We start from the raw sequence: 22,796 nt of genomic DNA, 5'->3' as shown, positions 1-22,796 counted from the left end.
GTATGTCTGATTTTTGGAAATGTTACATACAACGACCCCAATACAGTCTTGAATAATGGTGGTATTTCGCAGGTTCTCGGTAAATTTCCACAACAGACGAGATATTTCGGGGTCCCAGGCGCCTTCCTTCGGAGCTATTCTGAACGATTGGACCGGCAAATGTACCATTTAAAAATGAGTGATATTTATGAAATTTTCTGTGGAACTAACTAAAAATCTTAAAATGCGTAAATAATTTATGCACTGATCATCACATTAATGTTACAAAATGCGCTCAAAAAGTGCAACAATGAAATGGAGCTGTGTGCACCGTCTCGAATGCACAAAATCATGGCGCAGACTATCGCGCCCCCTGTGAGGAATGTGTATTGTTTGTATCCGGTTGAGTAAAAACGTTGAAGCCGCCTTGATGTTCAAGTTAAATCCGGCATTATCAGGTAAGTAATTGTTCATTTTACTTGTTATAGACATCAATATCGTTATCGGTGGATATTAGTATTATCAGATATATTTGATTGTTTTTGTAGGCCTGAAATATAACGTTAGGTAGCTAGGCTACTGTTTACAATCTGTTTATGATCATCATCGCGAGTGACTGTCTGACAACAGGACCATGCATGCGTTCTAAATCGTGGCTTAACAGCACGTAAACTGACATTTGTACTGCCTTTGAGGCATATGCCGTTTGAATATATGTATCTCCTAATATATTGTTTGATCATATGATTAAATTGCTAGTAGTTAAACCATAAAGTAATGCACATATCGTTTCGTTAGTGCGTAGGCTCACATGTAGCGTACACACACACACACACAGTAGGCCTAGCTTCGTTACATGTCATTTCGGTACATGCGGAAGTCTTTTCGGTATCATAAAGTAAGCATGGCGAAATGACTTTCAGAAGGTACCGAAACGCCTTTAAGTAATCTGAATATTAGACAACTAAAGAAAACAAACCAGAAAAAATAGTAACAATGAAGTTTGACAATGGATATGATCAACATTATTACATGTAGATACATGTACATTTGTATGCACTGCATACATAATAATGACACATAATAATTGCTTAGGCTTAAGTTACTGTACAGACTGGGTGGGTGAGGTCAATAATGTTAACAATGAAAATTCATTTCACAATTTTGCTGTGTTGTGTATAGAGATAGTCAACTACTGCGTAATAATTAGGATGCCTAATTAGGATGCCGACAGGAATCTTCAGATTGACCCGCGTTGTGAAAATTAGCATACCCCGGTACATGTATAATATCACACTGACCCATTTAGCTATGTTATATACGGTCATGTCATAAATTTTGTAAGACGAACACTATTGTGGCTTCGTAGATATTAATGACGTCTGTGATGTTGTATGATTATCTCGGTTGAATTCAAGCCTGATTTCGCCACTCTTACATAAAACAGAATTGAAAGTAATCCAAATTTTGACCCAGAGCTTAAGCCCTGGCTATTCTCTCAAGGATTCAATAGGTCTAGAGTTAAATCAACAAAGTTCAAGAAAATTTGTAAGATTTTTCCTTGTAAAGGAAGTTGTTGATATCTTCTTGGTGCCCCCTGTACTCTGATCTGGTGGTCATTTAATACATTTATTGAGGTCAAGGTGCGCTTTAAACTAAGCACCATGGATGCCCTTTTTTCCTGTCAGAATTACTGAAATTTTGACTATGTTTTGATTAATACTAGTTATGTGATAAAAAGAATCTTACACTCATGGCTACATCATTTGAAATTTATGAAACTTAAATTGATAAAATTTGATATACCACGAGCCTTAAAGGATATTTTGACATTTTATTTCCAAGATAACAACAGTTTTTCTGGGTTTTTTTAATATCATACAGTATCTAGGTAAAAGGCGACCTAGTTATAACACTCACTATACAGTAGTGAATGTCAAACTTGTAACAGCCTCATCAGTTTTAAGCATTTTAGAAACAGATAAATTTTGAATTTGAGAAATTTTTTCAAATTTTTTCTAAATCAAATTTTTTTTTTTTTTAAATTAATAAATTGAAAGCTATTTCGGTTAAGGTATAGACTTTTAAATATATGTATATGATTTGCTTGCTCTTGACATTTTTTTCATCTGTAATGAATAACACTTGGAAACAGTAACTATTTTAAATACTAGTACCTACATGTATATACAAAAAAATGTGTGTATATATAGGTAATCTTCCTCAATATAAAAAATAAATATGCTGTGTTATCTATTCATGTAAATGATTAATAAAACAAAAGAGAAGCATGAAAGGTATACCAGGTAATTCATTTCTGCGTATGTATAAAAGCTACAAATAGATCCTTAATGTGATGATTTATTTAACTGATTTTCATATCCTTCAACAGTATCAAGGATTTAAAATAATTTAATTACCTGGTACCATATGTGTTCCAATTCGGATGTAGAACAGAGTTCTCTTTTTTTATTAGTTTAACATCCTATTAACAGCCAGGGTCATTTAAGGATGTGCCAGGTTTGATGGTGGAAGAAAGCCGGAGAACCCGGAGAAAAATCAACGACCAGTTGTCAGTACCTGGGAAATTCTCCACATCAGATTCGAACTTGTGACCCAGAGGTGGACGGCTTGTGGTAATATGTCGGGACATCTTTACCACTCGGCCACTGTGGCCCCACGAAAAGAGTTCATATAAAAGGTCTCATAAATGTTATGATAATTAGAAAGATTGGCACTTATTAAGTTATTTAACCCATTACCCTAATTGCCAAACATGAAATTCCAATTAGCATTATACATTTCCAAGGCATTTGTTGATTAAAGCATATTATATTGTTAAATATCTTATGTAAGTATGATCAGATGCATGTACATTTGTATACCATCAAGGGTTGAAAATGACAACTGACTTAAAAGGGTACGTGGGTTTTTAATTAAAAAACTTTATATTCTTTAAATATTCACATGAACAGTTTTCATTTGGATTGGATAAAGGGAGGTAATTGGCTTATTTGTTTATTTTTTAAGGTATTTTTTCTAGCAAAATGCTCAATATCACTAAAAGAATTTGCGAAAACAGAGAAATGTATGTTTTGTTATGGATTGAGTATTCGGTCAGACCAATATTGTCTATATTATGACAATTTTTTTTTATCTACATGAGGAAAAACAGTTTCTTATTGATAAAATGGGGGTAGCAGAGACTTTTACATGATTATTCGTGTATATACATGTATACATGTAAGTACATGATATTTTTCAAATCTTTGATGCCATGTCATTATGAAACGAAATAGTCCATATTAAATGAATTCTGGTTATTTTAGCTTGATTATAGCAGTAGTTTTATTTTGGTTTTTTTTTCTCTGTAAAAAACTGTTTAACATTTCTTGTTCTCTAAAATGTATGTGTTTGTAAGAGAATGAGTGTCCAGCTAGGCGATATTGTCTATTATTACCAATTTTTTTACTTATTTTTCGATAAAATGGGAGTAGCTAGCAGAGACTTTTACATGATTATTCATGAAAATGCATATTCCAGGCAGCAATAGCAATTATGATGAACTCCTTGCTTAATTGTATGTCATAGGGACAATTATAAAATGCCACATTCTTTTATTTAAGATATACCTTTACTTAAGAAAAGAGCCTGCTCAGAGTAATAGCCTAATCCTTCTCCATACGCCAGGGGTTACTATCACTGACATACTATCTATCCCTGCACTATTTCATATTAAACTGATTGCCAACTGTCAATCAAACCGCATTGTTTGTTTCGACATTGAATAGAAACACAAGTGTTTGCGGGTAGAGGCGTGGCTATATTACACCTGACAAATCGGTCAATGAAACTGCAGGCAACAGAAGACACAGGTAATCAGATCATTTAACGTACATCAAAGAAATTGTATAATGTGGTTCACTGTACATATGTGTTGGTTTGAAGTTGGGTGCCACTTTCTCTGTAATCTTGAAAGGAAGTCTATGCAGGACTCAGTTTTGAAGTCACCTGAGATGAAGTCTCCAGTGACCTAATCTAATTTTGCAGAGATCTTTCATTGCCAAAGGTCAATCAAATTTTGAATTATATGGTCTCCTAGGGACCTGGGGTTGGGGCCAAAAGGGGTCAATTAGGCTAAAACTTCAACAATCTTCTAAAATTCCGGAAATAGTGGACTCAAATACTCGTCACAGATGGATTCACGTTTCCCCCTGGGGAGGGGGTCAAGTTTACCCCCTAGGTAAAACACATTTTTGAGCATTATTTGGTCATTTGTAATAGAAAATGAGTCAAATGTTGTCAGAATTATCAGTATGAGATGGTCACACGGGTCAAATAGACTAAAATCCTGATATGACTTCAAACTCTGGTATATTTTCCATTACCTTATGAAATTGGTCCCTTTTAAGAATAACAACAAGAGTTATCTCCCATTTCTCTTCATCATTTCATCCGCGACACTCCTTCAGGTGTCGCCCAACTAGTTAAAAACACATTTTATTAATAATCATAGCAAATTACAGATTAGAAGTGAGAACGTACATATAAAATCATAATAACGGATATGAGTTCGCTTTAAAAATAATAGATCATTGTATTTCTTTTTAGTTAAAACGTTCTTCTACATTAAAAACACATTTAATGAATAATCGGGCAAATGACAACTTAGAAGTGGGAAAATACATATAAAATCATGATTACGGATATGAGTTAGCTATAAAAATAACGGATCATTGTTTTTTACTAACCGAACATTAGAAAAATATAATCCAAAAATAATGCATGTAAGTATTTCTGCATTATGAGTAACAGTATTCGTGATTATATATATGGGAACATTAACGTTAAATAAGCGAGTATAATTATCTGATTGCATGGTTTGATAATAATATCAGATCAGAGAATAATTATCAAGACATCTATTATAATATTATTAAATAAGCGAATGTATTTGTCGTCCAGACGGGTTGTCTCAATGCTCCAGTATTCATTTAATAACTTTTTCTTCTGTCTGTGACATTAATAAATATCAACCAGGTAACTAATCAAAGAGATAAATGGTTCATCACAGAAAATGAGCAGTAAAAGCTAATGTCAATTGGATTGTAAAGACCTCCTTTACTTTAAATGTGCATTTGCATTTGCAGACTTACATAATAATCTGACAGCATAGCTTGTTAATAATATCAGATCAGAGAATAATGGTTAAGACATTATATTTTTCTTAAAACAAAATGCGTGCACTGAATTCATATTCATACTTAGGACTATATTAATTGCAGCGAGAAAAGAAGAGGAAAATAATAATAAACACTTGTGTGTTTCCTCCTGCTTTATTTTCATTTTTTTTTTAATTTGGATCAATGATACAAGATATCACATACTTTATTTTGTAGAAAGGAAAGGATTATAAGTAAACTAATAATTGATGTAACGATATACGATTGCATGGCTTCATTCCAAACGAGAGTTTTCAACGCAACGCGCTTGTCAATCATCGACACTAAATTTATAATATATAATTTTTAGAGAGATGTCTTAGCATTTAATGTATGATGGATATACGTAACGAGTCATGAGTAGATAGATGAACTAAAGTGATGATAAAAGTATAGACGACAGCTAGTTTAGGTATGATTTATACACAATACGCAACAGTATATGAATAAATTTAATAAGCTAGTCAAATCTAAATAATTTATTCTGAATTGTTATATGTGCTTGTAAAAGTGTGCGTATTGGCTTCTTGAAATGTGCTTTAACACGTAGGCCCAATATAACGGAAAACCCTGCACGGGGGCCTCTCACAAATAGTCAATCACGTGGCAGTTTTGTGTTACTTTAAATAACAGTGATATATCTATTTATAGTACGTTGGGTAAACCCCGTCCTTCTCAGTAAGGAGATCAACCAGTAAAGCAAAGATTCAAGGAAATGTGTCTGTAAAACGTAAGTTTATACCTATACACTATCCCATATATCATCAATTAGCTTGTTATGTATTTGTAACATGTAGATAGCTATAGGCCTACATGTTTATTCGTCACGCTGACCTAGATTTTGGTGTCGATTTCCGTGGCCGAGTTAGGAGTAAACAAACTAGTCGACAGCGGACTAGGCCTACTGCAGGTCAACCGTTGGCTACCTAGGTATAGTACACATACATGTATTCTGATGAATGATATGGTCATATAGATACATGAATCGTAGATGGACATTGATTCAGAAAGCCTCAAATCAGACAACAACTGAATACTTGATTTGAAAATGAAAGTAGAATCACCAGAACTGATATACAAATGTATTGACACCAGAAGTAAATTACAACCTGAATGCATGTGCAGCCAAAGTAGAAAGTATTAAGCCTATCATTTTAGTTTTTACAAAACGTTTGAACTCGAAATTGTTTCAGTTTCATGTCATAAACTAAAAAGAATATCTTATACATGTATATGTGATGCCTATTTTAGTCTCAGTACAATTATAACGGTACTCCATAAAATAATATACATGCGTAGTATTAATTTAGTTATTGCATGGTCTTTGTTTTGTTCACATTGTCATCTGTTTTCCTGAAACGCCATGAACTATTTCCGCGAAACGTTCATGTACACGTTCAGCGAACTTAATTGTCGACTATTTAGGAAGTTATCCCCCTTCATTTTGTACAGCTACATTTGTATCAACCAACCTTTGTCTTAAAGCAAAAATAAAGCTAAAACAATATGTTTTAATGTTAAATACTTAACATCATATTTTCATTCTGTTATTTTGTTCTAATGGGTCTAGTGGAAACCATTGGTCATCCATACAAAATCTTTATCAACAGTTCTAGATAAAACAGATTAGATTTTGGTTACCATGACGACGGTCGCGGGATACAACACAATGATGGAGAACAGCAAAAGTACCATAACGTTGTCTGCCCAAGACTTCTTAACACAAGTAAGTGTTTCTTTTAATCATTTCAAATTATACAACTGATGTTACCTTCAATGATTTCAGACGCCAAATGATGGGTTACCAATTGACAGTGAAGGTGTTTTATTATTAGGCCATTGCTGTATTTAAAGTTTTCTTTGGCGTGCTAGTGTATTTGTTTTGTCCCATGAATGTGAACACAAACACTTCTTAGGAACTGAACGATAGAAAGATATACCCAACAAGGAAAGTGACGCTTTCTGCCATCTTCACAGATACTAAATGTCTATCAAATACTAATAAAATCCTCAAATTTTGATCAATTGCAATGGCATCAATAGTACTTTACTTTGGGATACAAAACGCCTTACCCATTTGAACGCTTCAAAGGTTTTAGTTCTGAAGGAAAAATGCTTTTATTTTTGTTTGTGTATTTATTCGCATTGCTTGCTACATATATGGGTCGATTTTAGAACAGCAAAGGGATCAAAAAGACAAGAAACAGATTACATAAAAAAAACAAAATAACAAATACGGCATAAATTAGACTTGAAATGCCTTCTATGAACAATCTTTGCCATGTAATTATTATTTATAGGTTAATTTTTTGTGTATATGTACTAATGGATATTTTTGATAGATATTTTAATAACTGCATTTGTAAATATTACCATTTAGCTCCACACTATCCGTCAAGTACTGGAGAAGGTGGAAGAAACAAATGGAAAGGTCATGGAGCAAATTCAGATCCGGGCAAAGTAAGTGCACGTTTTTAGGCGTTTTAATTAATTTTAATTCTCTGAAATAGTTTTTTTTTCCACTCTGAATGAAGACCATAACCACTTTATCTTTTTGCAATGTGTGTTCCGAAGTATGATAATTATAAAGGTTTATCTATATGTGTGCTTAATTGATAGTATCTGGTTTACTGCAAACACGACTCTATTTGTTATTGTTGATATTGTATAAATGTAAACTAATGGATACCATGACCCCCTATCATCACCTCATTCCTATTATCTCTCCTCTCCCCTATCATCGCCTCATTCCTATTATCTCTCCTCTCCCCTATCATCGCCTCATTCCTATTATCTCTCCTCTCCCCTATCATCGCCTCATTCCAATTATCTCTCCTCTCCCCTATAATTGCCCCGCCGGTTATAATAACCTCACACATATAAATGCCCCTCCCCCTAAGATGGCCCAACCCTCTATTTGAGGTAATGGAACCTACGGAATACGATATGACTAGAGAATTGTAATGCAATCATATGAATTATTTACTAAGTGGTGTCTTCTGTAACAAATATGTTTGTTATTTCAATATGCACCCCATTCTACTCTCTGTGCACAATTGTTAACGCCCTACACTCAAAACAGAATCAAGAGAAAAATCTTTTAAACAATAACTCTTGTTTCTTATCTTATAATTTCTCTTCAATTGTCGGTACCTGAAGCTCATAATAATTCATAATAATTATAATATTAATAATTATTAACCATGAATTATCAATTTCACTTAATTGTTCACAAACTTGTAATAATATATAGACATAATGTATTTGAACTGTGGATCTTTTTCTCATTACGTCCTTTTTGTTTTAGTGAGAAGACTAAGTTTGCAGATACAGAACAGATGATAACAGGTATGATCTCATCTCTGTCGTTAATACGATCAATCTAATAAAGTTTCATGTGTTTTTTTATACCTGATGCTATTTAATCGATAAAATGTATTTTATTACAGATATGAAAGCGAAAGCAACGCGACTAGGACAAGAGATGGATGCAAGAGAAAGGAGTTTATTGGAACTGGAGACATCTGTCAAAGGAGTGTGCAGCAAAGTTGATGATGTGGTCAACGGGTTATTGAATGCTAAGCAACAACCAAAACAAACTAAAACCGGAGATGATACTGACGTTGGATCTCCAGGAAGGAATGCCAGAACGGAAAACGCACATCCAAGAGACAAATTGGTACGTAATACGAAAGTGAAACAGTCGACAGAAAGTGACGACCTACGCGTAAAAAGGAACGTTCAAAATAGTCGCAGAATCACACAGGGACGTTCCACAGAGGAATCGTCGGCGCCATTACCTGACTTGCCACCCATCGTCAACAAAGATGGTTTTAAAAGTCGGCGAACAGAGCTTTCGTCTGACAATAGACACAATGAAGAGAGATTAAAGCAAGATAAACAACGAGTGAATATAAAGTCTATTTTCGACCCCAACCATGGCAACGTCAAGCATATGTCTGTCCGTATCAGGGAACAGGAAGCAAGGTACTTTTTACGTAACTCATTTCCTAGTTGAAACCAAATATTTTTCAAGGTCCCTATACTGTGTGTACGGTTTCAATTATGTACTTTAAACTCTTGATGATTTTTTTCTGTCCGTATATTTTCCATCCGCATTCAATATGATCCTTGTTGAGTATTTGTAAAAATCATTGTTGCTGTAAAGAGTGAATCTTAACAGTTGAATGAAAATATTCGTCATCTGAAGTTTCCTAAAACATGAATTGAACACGGATTGTGCTATTATAAATATACATTGACGGTATTATTTTATTTTAGATTCGAGACGGATAACAAGCGAATTCCAGGTAAGTAAAAATAAAGAGATGAAAATAGGTCGAGACCATAACATTTATATTTCTAAGGTGACCTTTAATCATGAAAACATTCAAGGGAATGGGAACGCATTTTAGACATTCAAGAATATACGCGAACTGCATAAGCGGCAATATCCATATTGTTAATTAGGTAAAAACCAGACATAATCGTAAATATGAATATGACTCATCTGACGATAGAAAATATTGCATATTTTCAACTTATCGTGTAATCTACATAAAAAGGAATTGCAATTGTTGCGAATGGCTCTCGAACGAAGTTTTCCGCTATATATTTGTATATTTTAATGAGAATTGTAATTTAGGAATATCTTTAAGGTCTGAAACTGGAGTCAGACGTTTAACTAAATTTCACCACATAGCTGAGTCTCTGAAGAAATATGTCATTTCTCAAATGTTACGTACGTTGGAATAACTATATCATTTACTTGCATTAAATTTCATATTATGTGACTCATTGCAAATGTTAGGAATAACGAAAGTTTGACTCTAGTGGAAAGTAATATAAAATGATACTATTTTCTATTTCCCGAGGCTACAAGTCATGTTTAGCACAGCTAATCTCATACGGGGTCTCCTGGTAGTATAATTGATTAGTAAAATTATTAAATAGTAACACCAGATGCAGATGTAGATAAAATCATTATCACTGTTAAAGCTATTAAATCAAAATAATAGTTGTTAATATAGAACAACTGCAATTTATATTAGACTTACAATATAAAGTCCTTGAAGTCTAAAACAATTAACATCACAGTTGTTACACAACTGTAAATGGACGTTTGTGTAATTGCAATAAACTTATCACATAAGCAACAACACTATATATTTGAAAACGACATAGTATTACGATGGTAGCATCATAAATTTTATAACTTGTATGCATTAAGGTCTAAGTACCGATAGTATTGGGGAACATGGTGACACCTTTCTGGCCGATCTGGCCTGGCAACAATGGCATTCCTATGCAGAAGAGGAGAAAGAAAAAGGTGAGTATATACTAATTGTATAGCGGGTACATTCGCGGTTGCTTTATTTTTGCTGTATTCACATTTTCACTGAAATTCGCGAATTTTTAACACCAGCGAAATATTCAGATATTTCATTAAAATATACAAGAGCAATAGTTTTAAAAGGTATAGGAATTAGTGAATCGTAAAATTTAAAATTTGCGAAATAATTTGACCCCGCTGATATAAAGCGCTTTACAGTATAAAACCCTTTCATGTGTTGATATGAAGGATAGGGATATTCTTTCTAGGGTCACAAAATGTAGGAAAATCCGTGGTTTCCCAAGGATTTATAACATTTTGTGATCAGAAGAATAGACTATCCTTCCTATTCAAATATAAAAGAGTATTTTCTCTGTTTTCTTCATGTTAAGATAACAGATGTCCACCATTAAGTTTTTTTCGGTAAGAAGTTCTAGGACGCGACTGCAAATAAATTCTTCAAGTGCTTTGCAATACTATCGTCATTGTTTCTGAAATTAGCATGAAAACAGTCTTTGTTTATTTGGTATGCGTCATTTGTTCTTGTTCTTCTTATGCCGCATAGTTAGTTGTAATTATGCAAAGGGGCATTTTCCGCACGAACATAGGGACGTTTCCCCCACATTGATCTATTAAAGTAAATGAACAAATGATAATAGTAATATGTTTTGTATTATATGAAATTTAAATGCCTAAAACACCTGTTAAAGTCTGTTTCTATATTATTATTTTACAATATTGGTATTAATATTATTAAGTTTTATTATGTATTAAATCGACTAATGCATTATATATGTATATAAAGTTACATTCTAATCACAAAATATCCAAAATCCGTTTTCAAATTTGTTTCAATATTTCTATTTTAAAATTTTGCTATATTCTGTTTTAATAGATACCCATCGCTATATCCGGAAAAAAGGCCCGGACGTTGTCCTGTGTTTAGACATATCCCAAAGCATGGAAGGGGAGCCATTTGAGGAAATGATGTCCTTTGCCATGAAATACGTTGAAGGTATTTATCATTTCGGAATTGAAGAAATAAAAGTAAATCATGATTTTATCGACTTATGGAATTTCTCTGCCTAAAACACAACAGCATAACTACTGACATTGACTGACAACATTGGAGTCAGTATCTACCATCCCATCCATTTTATATTCCCTTTTCGAGTTGCTGCTTTGATTCATATATATACATCTACGTGGTCTATATATATGACAAGTCTTGTTTAATCCTTCTGGCAATGGATTCTGGGAACAAACTCAAATACAATCTCTTTTAGTTAAGTTGCACAATGAATATCAAATTTAAGTTTTGACTTAAACCAATGTTTTTGTTTCGATAAATCGGGATCTGTTCATTTTTTCGGCATTTTTTTATCATTTGAACGTGCTCCACATATTTTTTTCCAATTAAATTGTTCATTGATTCAAATACATGCGGGGTCTGTATACAGCCTTGCTTAATCTCTCTGGCACTGAATTCTGAAAACAAACTAAAAATCAATTTCTTTAATTAAAGATGCTCCACCGCCGACGGACCACAAACGATACTCATCATTTGAACTATAATTAGTGTTTATCGTATATATACATGTTTAATTAACACAAAAAACAATAACATGAAATAATTAATTTTGCCTTTGGTGCATACGTAGTCAGTACTTCATTCCTTAAAGGACATAGTGCCACGGAATTTTTTCGGGATGCAATTAATTATTTTTAGTATCTATATCTTGAAAAAGCATTAGAAGCTAAAAAATTTCAATGGTGGTAATGGTGAAAAGTAAGTAACTTTCTGTTCTTTTTTTTGGCATTTTTTATCATTTGAACGTGCTCCCTATATTTTTTTCCAATTTAAATTGTACATTGATTCAAATACATGCGGGGTCTGTATACAGCCTTGCTTAATCTCTCTGGCACTGAATTCTGAAAACAAACTAAAAATCAATTTCTTTAATTAAAGATGCTCCACCGCCGACGGACCACAAACGATACTCATCATTTGAACTATAATTAGTGTTTATCGTATATATATATATATGTTTAATTAACACAAAAAACAATAACATGAAATAATTAATTATTAATTTAAAATATTTAATTTAAATAAATTATTAAACAGTACTTCATTCCTTAAAGGACATAGTGCCACGGAATTTTTTCGGGATGCAATTAATTATTTTTAGTATCTATATCTTGAAAAAAAATTCGAAGCTAAAAATTTTCAATGGTGGTAATGGTGAAAAGTAAGTAACTTTCGTAACTGAAGAAAAATGCTAAATCGCCTGCTCCTGAATTTTTATAGAGAAAACAAACCCATGTGTCAGCGGTGTATCATCTTTAAGTTCGATAATGAATAAAAATTCTGTTTTGATATGCTCAATTTTTAGCATTTTGTATAATTTGAACGTGCTCCTAGAACCTATTTTAATTTCCTATTTTCAACTTCAGGGGTGGAGGAGGTGGCTAAAAGGAAAGACCTTACTGAGAACATATCTATTACCACGTTCGGAGTAGTAACTAAAGTCTGGCTACATCTAACATCCGACTACCAAGCTGTAAAGTCAACGCTGCGTAAGTTTACAATATTTAAATTTAAAATTGAATATAATTGTTTTAATCCCATCAATTCAAAATCTTTATAACTCGAATTCAATTCGAAGCATAGTTTATTCACAACATAACTTTATACCATATATTCACTTGCAATTAACTCAAATACTTGAATGGATTTACATCATAAATGATTTTAAGATCGTTAATTCGAACTTGACTCCTTAAACTCGAATTCCTTGAGTATTTTACATGTGTCTAACAGTTTATTTAAATTTTCAAAAAGTTCAAATACGAAACTATTATAAGAAATAACGATAATGTAAGAAATGACGTATCTTACACTGTAGTGATACCTATTTTAATTTGGAAACTATATATAAAATAATAGCTTGGATATAACCAATATTGTTGTTTTCTGATTTTAGGTGAAATTCACTCTTTGATTCCAAGAGGACGAAGTCCTATTGGCGGCGGTTTACTTGTTGCTCTTGCCGGTTGTCTTGGCAACGGTAGGTATTTTTTATACGGATGAAAAGGAAAACAAAAATATCAAACATAATGGTCAAATCTTATTATCGTCTACTTTTGGGAACTAAATATCTCGATTTCTACTTTAAATCAATTCCACTGAGATTAAGTTTCGAGAAGTAAACATTGAATTGAAATACTTCATTTAAATGACAGGTAGACTTATTTGTCATCAATTTATTATGTTTGTGTACCATGTTTACAAGGTGACCATATCGTTGTGGGCACTGTACCGGTGTGTGCGAGAATTATCCTGATATCAGACGGAATGGGAACCCCCGATCATATCAAGACTGGGCCAGACTTAATGAGAGCTCAAGACGAAGAAATGAGAGCAAGCTTACGGGTTGGTAACTGTAGCGAATAGTAATGTACAAGGTGCATTGTATACGATCATGATACTGCTTCATACATCTGTTTTGTTCTTTTCTAATACTAAGGCTGCTTCATACAGGTAATATTATTAAAATACTGAATTGCATAACAACAAAGCATTTTATGACATGACACATCAAAATAATCCAGGTGGACTGCGGGACAAAAGTAAAATATCACAGATTCTAATACTCTATTTTTAGTTGAAATGAGACACATTACGATGTATAAACATTTTATTTATTGCAAAAAAAATATTAATGAAACAACAAATAACCAAAAATCAAAAAATAATTATAGTAAATATAAAGAAGAAAAATGACCTATGCTTTCTAGTCCGATGTATCGTCAATACATATTCTTGATTGATATACAAAAGATAAAAATATGCTAGTTTTTCTTCAATGAAAGTTTTCTTTTTTTCAGGTCGAGGGAAATTTGAAGCATGTATCCAAAAACTTAAAGAAGCGACGGAACTTTGTGTATTGTGTACCCGTAGGGAATGCGAACACGGTATTTAAACGTTTTAAGTTATATAGAAACAAACTTAAGTAAACGCTTGATTGTTTAAATTACTTAATGGAGTGATTTGTGTTTTTGGCGCTTTTTGTTTCTTACAACCTTATACTGTAACTTAATTGATGTTTTATCTTGGAATGAAATATTTTCTTGTTTTCGCCAGACATCAGAAAAATATTCAGGCTTACGGAACCAGTTTTATGCATGTGATGTTTTATAAAATGTGCCATCGAGGTTTTTTTTATCACAAAACTTTTAAACATTTTCTCACGTTTCAAAAACTGAATATAGAAAGAAATAATGAAATATTTGAAAATCAAATAAAATTAAAAGTGCTATAATAAAATGAATTTTGAGGCTTGTTCGATAAAGTTAATGTTAGTTGTTGGTTCCACAGTTTCTTGATTGTTGTGTTGTGTGTGTCAGTATGTCGTTTTTGTTGTGGGTTGGTTATGTGATGAATAACTTCTACTGTTCTGTCGACATATAATTATTTTACATTAACTATTTATAAGGACAGTATAGCCGCTGTGTGGCCCAAAAAGGAAGGGACCACACACAAAGTGTATGCTGCAGTATAGCTCTCTCTCTCTCTGCCTCTGTCTAACTATCTCTGTATGTGTCACTGGTTAGCTCTATCTATAATGTTTAGTAGATATGCATGTGTACTCATACAATAACATAACACGAGAGCAGGGCGATTAAACATCAGTATTTGATATGATACATGATATCTAATACCCCAACAGCCCACACAATGTATCTATTCCGTGTAACGCAAGTGAACATACAGAACAAATCAGTAATCATACAATGATTAACATACGTGTAGATATGTCAACTGACCGTGTAAATGGACATACACGAGTAGCTGTAAATCTGACTCTGGCCGAATTTTATGAATTCAAAATAAAACTTTTACTATAGTGATTGAAGGACAATATGCTGAAGCGATTTATTATAAAGATGCAATCATAAGATCAGACTTTTAAAGAACGTATCATAAATACAATTATTTATAAACATTTCAGAGAGCTTTGGAAGAAATTTCAAAAGTATCTGGAGGAAGAGTGTTTGGACGTTTGAAAAGGGATCGATTGATTCACTGGTCCGCACTATCGGTAAGGTTTAATGAAGCTGCTCAAATAGTAAATTTTGATTTGAAATATCCAATCATATTATCTATTTCAGTTTGAAATATCCAATCACATTGCAAGTTTCAATTTGGAATATCCCCATATTTTCTGTTTAAACTTGAAATATTCTATTATAATGATCTATTTACACAATGAATGCCATTATGATGACGGAAAACGATGTTGCCTTTTTAACGCTTTCAAAACCATGCGAGTATCGCTCCCTTAAAAACATCTCTAAACATAAAACTTCAAATCAATCTGATATAATAAATTATCCATTTTAATTTTGACGGTCTCGATATGCATTATCACTTCTTGCTATTTGTTTTTCATACAATGAATACTGTTCATCGTAACATGTTTGAATTTTATCATACCAGAATATCAATCTATGATTTTCAGATCCGCGCTGCTGATTTGTGCAGAAATTGTTTTGAAATGGCTCAGGGGAAGAGCCCTTCAGAAGTGGAGGCGTTGTTCAGATTGTTTCATTTGTCGAATGAGTCTGCAGAGGACAAGGTTATGATGATTTAAAACATTCTCCCCCTTTTATCCTATAAATATGGTATTTTTTTTTACTTTATTTCGGAAAACGTAAGCGCGCAACCGGAACTCTAATCAATGTACATATAAGGAAACTCATCAACTACATCGCAACTAAGGATATCGAATTAATGCTTCACCATAGGACTTCCATCAAGATCTGCTACCTGCGATTTACCTGTAATGTCAATGAAATAAAAATGAATATGTAATGTTTATCCTCTGTGTGTATAATGCAACTGGTGAATAAGTATGACAGTGGTGACGTGATTAAGGAATCCATCATTCATATGATGGCTACTAATTTAGGGCCTCTAGTTATATATTGACATTTGACAGGTATTTATTGTAAGTCGTAGTTTTGTTTCGATTCACTTGACCTCCAAACAAGGACCTTTTTCATGTGATACTGAACAATTCGAAGAAACTTATTTAAAAATATATCGGTGTTTTGGTAGGTTTTTTCGAATATATTTACATATTTTGTACGTCGAAGGGCTTTACGACATACACAGTTGAAAACATCAAAATCTATGCCAGCGGAATCACTTTACAATACAAGGTATCCTTTTATAATCTATCTACAAAGGTGCATTGTTTGATTACATACACTATAGTATACATTTAACATGTTCTACATTCTGTACACGCGGATATTTTCGCGAGTGGTTGATTTCGCGATTTGCATGCATAAAATTCTCGCAGTGGTGTTATTTTTGCGATGGACACGCTTTCATACTTTTTACAACAAAGTTTCTATATGCACAAAATTTTACACGACAAGGAAATTTTCGCGATCAAACTACCATCGTGCTATTAGCAAAAAATTCCTCATTCGCCTAAATTCCACATTTACTGTAACACGTCACTAAGTAAAAATTAACAGGCAATTTTAGAAAGATTAAAATTGCGGTACCATTGAAATTATCGTTAATGTGACAGTATGGCTTAGTATAGATCAAAAAGATAAATACTTACAGAATTTTATACTTTTAACAGTTCGATTAAGCTATTAATATCGAATAGAGACATAACATGTTTGATCTAGACGAATAGGTAGTTAACTGTTTAAGTGGGACAACCATTAGGAACCCTACTTTGCCTTGTCTTTTTTTAATGTTTCGCACATTTAATTAAAAGATGATACACGACGGGAAAATGATGTTTTTCGCTATCAAATACAAGAGCAGACGAATTAATAATTTTCTTCAGTTACAAAAGTCATATTACCACCATTGTAAAATTTGAGCTTCTAATTTTACTTCAAGATATAAATAGTTGAAATTAATTGCGTCCCGAAACAAATCCTTGGCACTATGGAATAAAGTTCTGATTGCACATACATCAAGAGAGATTTTTTTTGTTCATAAGTACGTTTGTATTAATAAGACTTATTCATACACGATCAAACTTCAGTTATTGTTCATACATGTATGATGAGTAGCATTTATTCAGTGTCGGCGGTGGGGCATATTTAATTTTTTAAATATTGTTTTTGAGATATTATAAGCACTGTTTATTTCACTTTATTTTGTAACGAAGACTTCTAAATATGATTTACTTGATGATAATAGGAAGACGTGATACAGATAGCTACCCAGTTGTTAAAATCAGTAGACGGACAATCAGAGGAACATACTACCTCTGAGCACGACCCTGACCTTCCTCCACTCGGGACACGTGTACGCCGAGGCCCAGAGTGGCATTACCCGGACTATCAAGATGACCATGGGGCTGGCACAGTTTGTAGTCACGGCAGATCAGGTATGTCTGCATATACGATGTATATGGTATCATTACTTCTTAACTCACCAACTCCTAAAATCATATTTAGTCTCTTCAAAATCAATACATAAAGACCAGTCCATCATGAATTTCAGGGGTGAATGAATTATTACAGTTTTACTGTGTATACCGCTGGTACCAAAATATCCGGTTTGTATAGACAGGTTCTGCATTATGGAAGGTCCGATTGTGATGGATTATAATGTACTTGTCATCATGATAAGGTTGAGATATGGCATTTACGTTTTGACCTATCCTATCAAAAGAATACTTTCTATTTAACCCTTTTAAACCTATCGTTAAACGGATTTTTTGGTAGAATATTTAGAGATAGCAATAAAACGGAACGTCGAAATGAGTATAAACGACAAAACCGTGGAATTAATGAGTCAGTCATTTCTATAAAACTAAACAGCAATTTTGCTCCCATTTGTAGAGTTGCATGTACGTTTTGTTGGACTAAAGTGTGATTGCCATGATGTTATACAGAGGTATCCTAAAATGACCAATAACCCATCATGCATGATAACTGTAATGTTCATGATCGGTTTTGCGCTAAACATTTATTGTTGTATGATATGTGCGTTGATAGTATATCTAGGATGTTTCATTCATATTCATTTTTTGACATACTGTATTATTTAAAATTGTTTTCAATAATATTTATTACATTGTATTAATAAATTATTTATCATTTAGGCATGGTGTGGGTGGAGTGGGATAACACGCATCGAAACTGCTACAATTACAAAGGTACCATACGTGAAGTGGTTCCCGTAACCGAGAGGAGAGTCTTAAAACGAGGCGAAATGGTAGCACCCGGATGTTACGTCAAAAGAGGTATTTCAATGTTTCCTAGTGAATTCAAGATTTAAGAAAATTAATCAGTTTTAAGAGTATAGAGAAACAAAATGTGCTGATATAATTACGATTTGAGATAAAAGGCACGTTTTCAACCTTCTTATGTTATAGATATGTTTTGCAAAGACGATTTAAAAAAACCACAAATTAAGTACGGGATATTTATTCGTAGCTACACCAATGAAAAAGTGCAATGCTATTATTTTGGATATCAGTATATGTTTTTTATTTGTCTTTCATAATTAATGGTCATTAATGTTATACGTGTTGTAATGAGACACCCTAACCGGTTTTTATCAGGGATGTTATTCTCCTCTTTTATTTCCTCTGAATAAACAATATTGACATGTATGAAAAGCCAATCATGTCAGGTGTGAGCTGAAAAATCATAAAATGACTTTTTAAAATACTGTTTTTCTCTTATAAGTCATAATAGTTCCTCTTTTTGCTAGTAGGATAAATCATACCCTGACATAATTATGTATATCTATGTATTGTATTCGTTCTAGCTAAATCTAGTTGTTTTAGAGGAAATTGTTAAATATCGTACTTGTTTACAGGTGATAATTGGACGAATGGTAACGAGGATGGTGGGGAAGGGACAATGGGCGTGGTAACGAGGGTACACCAAGACGGGACAGTCATCGTAAGTCACTTTCAGACAGAATATCGTACTTTCTGTAAATTACAAGCCACTGTGTGTAGAAGACCCACTCTTTTAACTTTTATATTTGTCTTGCTCACAAAAACATCGAATTATCAAAATTATTTTTGCACTGCGATTACAAAAGTGTCATTTTGCAAAACAACAATGATACGCATTTCAAAAATTGATCCGTTTTACAAACATACGTTTAAATATCTATTCAAACCAAATATTAATTGCCATTTTTTAAATCAGTATTATTTTCTAATTATTCTTATTATTTATTATTTATACTTACAATAAAATCATTATATTGCTTCTTTATCTGACACAGGTTCGATGGCCTAATAAAAAGTTTAAAGAGTACAAGTTCGGATCAGATGGTTTATTTGAAGTCCAAGTTTGGTAGGTTTTTTTGTTATGAAGACTGCTTAACTGAGTCCTCAATGTGTTTATCATAATTTATTTTTTACTTTGGTGAAAATATGAAAAGCTTAAATTCTAAAGGTAGTAATAATTTGTATTGATTGATAATTTTAGTTTAGCATACAACATGATTCTATGTGAACACAAACTGAAAGTTCTCAACATTTATGGTGTTTTATGAATTGCCTATCCAAATGCCATAACAGTTGTATACTTGTTTGGTTTATACGAATTTCATAATCTTTAAGTTTAACTTATCACATATTTTGATATTTCCTACAGCACGGATGAAACACAGTCTTCCAGTTCACAGGCCGAAGGTCCAAGCAATAGTCATTCGGCACCCGAAGGAGAGGGGCTCCGAATAGAATCATTCCTTCCACCTCCATAAGCATGTTTGATAAGCTACTGTGTACTGAAAGGCCATAATTCATCATAATGAAGACTCATGAACACGTTATTGCCGGCCAAATCTGGTTGAAACTACATCTTTAAATCCGCTTATCAATCTTGACTGATTTTAATCATATGATTGTTTTAACAAATTACGTTTAAACATTAAACTACATACTGCATTTTGTATGTCGATATTAGTAACATTATCATAGCAAATTAAAAATGATTCAAACTGCTATATGGATGTAAGGAAAACAATATCTTTTTTTTCTATGTTACATTTAGGTACATTAACCTTCTTAAAATTCATCTCTGACGCAGTTTCATCGTTGAAATAATGATTTTACGACAATAATGTAAGTTTTGATCAAATGCAACTTTGTAAAAACGAGTGTATTATTATTTTAGTGATGTCGTTAATGACGCCATGTTTTATTATGAAACCTTAGCTGTAAACTATTGTATTCCATTGTATTCAAACAAATGATGGCATACATGTAGCTTGGTTTCCATAACGTCTTATTTCGGGCAATTATGAGAAACAGTTAAAAATCGGGACATGTTATATAAAATACCATGTACTTTGATTATGTCTGATAGTGTATACAGGAGAATCAATGCCAAATACCAATACGTCATGAATACATTCATATAAAGTTGTTTGTTAAAGGTTCAGAGACAGAAAGTTTTTTATTGCTTTCAAATTTGTCATGCAATAACAACTGAAATTATTGATTTATTGTCAAAAGGGTATTTATCAATTATATGTGGAATTGATAATAACCCCTGTTATATATGTATGTGTAAGCCAATAAGGCAACAAAGATAGGGAAAAAAGCATGGCACTGATCATAAGCTGATATTACTATATTTATCGGTGATGTCGTCAGTATATGTCATAATTGATCACCGTCAATCTATGTCAGAATTTAAAATAATATATATATTGCTCTATTGATCAACTGTGCATAAAAAGATTATTTTATATATATTTTTAACCCGGGGAGTCACCAAATGCGATGAAACTTGTGGATTGCAAATTAGACGGTCTTTTATGTTTTGTGATTGAAGAATGAAATAAGATTGGTCATGGGGTTCCATACCTACTTTATTATAGCTACAAAGCGCTTGATATTTTCGTTTTGTTTTTAGTTCTAATTCTTTATATGTTTACATACAACCCGAGGACCATTAGAAGCTCTCCTGATTTTTTTTTACATTGTCAATTAACATAATTTCTTTTTTTTTCTATTGTTTTCATTTTGACTTCCGATTCTGATCATGTGTCTGGTTTGCAATGATGGCGATGTACATGCGTTTTTTTAAAACTAAACATATTTAATTGTATCTAACAAAATGGGATTTTCAATGCTATTTATAGCGTCGTCTCTTTTAATGTCAAAGTGACTGTTATTTAAAATTTCAAGTGTTAGAATGTCCAAGATTTTGAAAATCAGAATGCTCAATTGGACGATGTTAATCTCAGACTAAATTGGCTAATTGTTATTTATCTATCCAATACATCCTAGCAATCACCAGACCAGTATGAATAGGGCGTGTCTAAGAGGGGAAACATAATTTCGGAATAGAAGTATAAAACAAATTAAATAGACAAATAAATCAAGTATCACTAAAGAGGGAAATATTGTACGGGAAGTTGACCTTAGGGCGCCCCGACTCTGGCAGTTCCTATCAAATACAGATTTACATAAAAAAGATTGTAATTGTAGCAATGCCATAAATATACATTCCTTTCAAACTGAGGGAAAAGAAAGAAATAAAGTGAAACTAAAAAGGATCTATAGACTACTTGATGCAAAACACTTACTTTAACGCAATGAAAGAGTTAATCGGTTACCAGGTAAGCAAGATTGTAGATTCGCACCTTTGCAGTAATTGCTATTCCAGTGACATACATATATTGTAAATTCGTTTAGCGCAATAATGTCTATGCGCAATAGGTCTGGCACGAAAAAAGCTATAGTCTATATACAAGTTTAAAGTTTAAAGAATACTACATTGTCTTCCCGAAATAGGCTTCTTGTTTGTTTTCTCCTCAACAGATGTTTAGAAATACGGATTTGGAACCATTTTTGAAAATAATGTGAAGTACTGATGAAGCGCTGATCGTTCCTGGTTAGGTGGAATGTAATTTCATATTTGTCATAAAATAAAAAGGTTGAAATAAACATGGTTGTTGTTTTTCTTTAAAATAACATTTTTGTTGCAGCTATTGATAGCTAATGTGTATTAAAATATATTTTAATTATAGAAACTCAACATAGCTAACCCTAGTTAATTTATCTTCTCTCTTATTCCTGCAAACATACACAGCATGATTTAGGGCTGCAAAACATTTGTTCCATTCGTTTTAAAGATTCGTCTTTTCAGACCAGCATGTTTGCAATGAAGAGTTTTAGTGAATATATGATTTTAGTGAAGGTATTGACTCATTTTGGAAGTTATTGTAGCAATTAATGTGG

General features: G+C 32.7%; 1 protein-coding gene across 3 annotated transcripts; it reads left to right on the top strand.

Moving 5' to 3' along the window:
* Positions 1-5,783: 5,783 nt before the first annotated feature.
* On the top strand, positions 5,784-22,502 carry LOC138333123 (uncharacterized). Of its 3 annotated transcripts, none has more exons than XM_069281262.1 (19): positions 5,784-5,931; positions 6,812-6,927; positions 7,582-7,661; positions 8,509-8,549; positions 8,651-9,188; positions 9,483-9,511; positions 10,432-10,530; positions 11,429-11,548; positions 12,991-13,113; positions 13,521-13,604; positions 13,830-13,969; positions 14,425-14,511; positions 15,549-15,638; positions 16,059-16,175; positions 17,774-17,963; positions 18,684-18,824; positions 19,406-19,491; positions 19,826-19,896; positions 20,200-22,502. In XM_069281262.1, the coding sequence occupies exons 2-19, from the start codon at positions 6,844-6,846 to the stop codon at positions 20,306-20,308; spliced, it is 2,229 nt and encodes a 742-aa protein (XP_069137363.1). In that variant the 5' UTR covers positions 5,784-5,931; positions 6,812-6,843; the 3' UTR covers positions 20,309-22,502. The 3 variants fall into 3 exon arrangements, with proteins under 3 accessions (XP_069137363.1, XP_069137364.1, XP_069137366.1); XM_069281263.1 differs by having other exon boundaries at positions 5,847-5,931; positions 6,772-6,927; XM_069281265.1 differs by lacking the exon at positions 5,784-5,931 and adding an exon at positions 6,025-6,131.
* Positions 22,503-22,796: the final 294 nt, after the last annotated feature.

The sequence above is a fragment of the Argopecten irradians genome, chromosome 10 (genome assembly GCF_041381155.1).
Source record: "Argopecten irradians isolate NY chromosome 10, Ai_NY, whole genome shotgun sequence".
NCBI classification, from domain to species: Eukaryota; Metazoa; Mollusca; class Bivalvia; order Pectinida; family Pectinidae; genus Argopecten; species Argopecten irradians.
This window is presented reverse-complemented; position numbering and strand designations above follow the sequence as displayed.

Coding starts and splice junctions, on each gene's coding strand:
- LOC138333123 (XM_069281262.1), top strand. CDS start 6,844: ATGACGACGGTCGCGGGATACAACACAATGATGGAGAACAGCAAAAGT. Junction 13,605..13,829: donor TGCCGGTTGTCTTGGCAACG/GTAGGTATTTTT, acceptor CATGTTTACAAG/GTGACCATATCGTTGTGGGC. Junction 19,897..20,199: donor TTATTTGAAGTCCAAGTTTG/GTAGGTTTTTTT, acceptor TATTTCCTACAG/CACGGATGAAACACAGTCTT.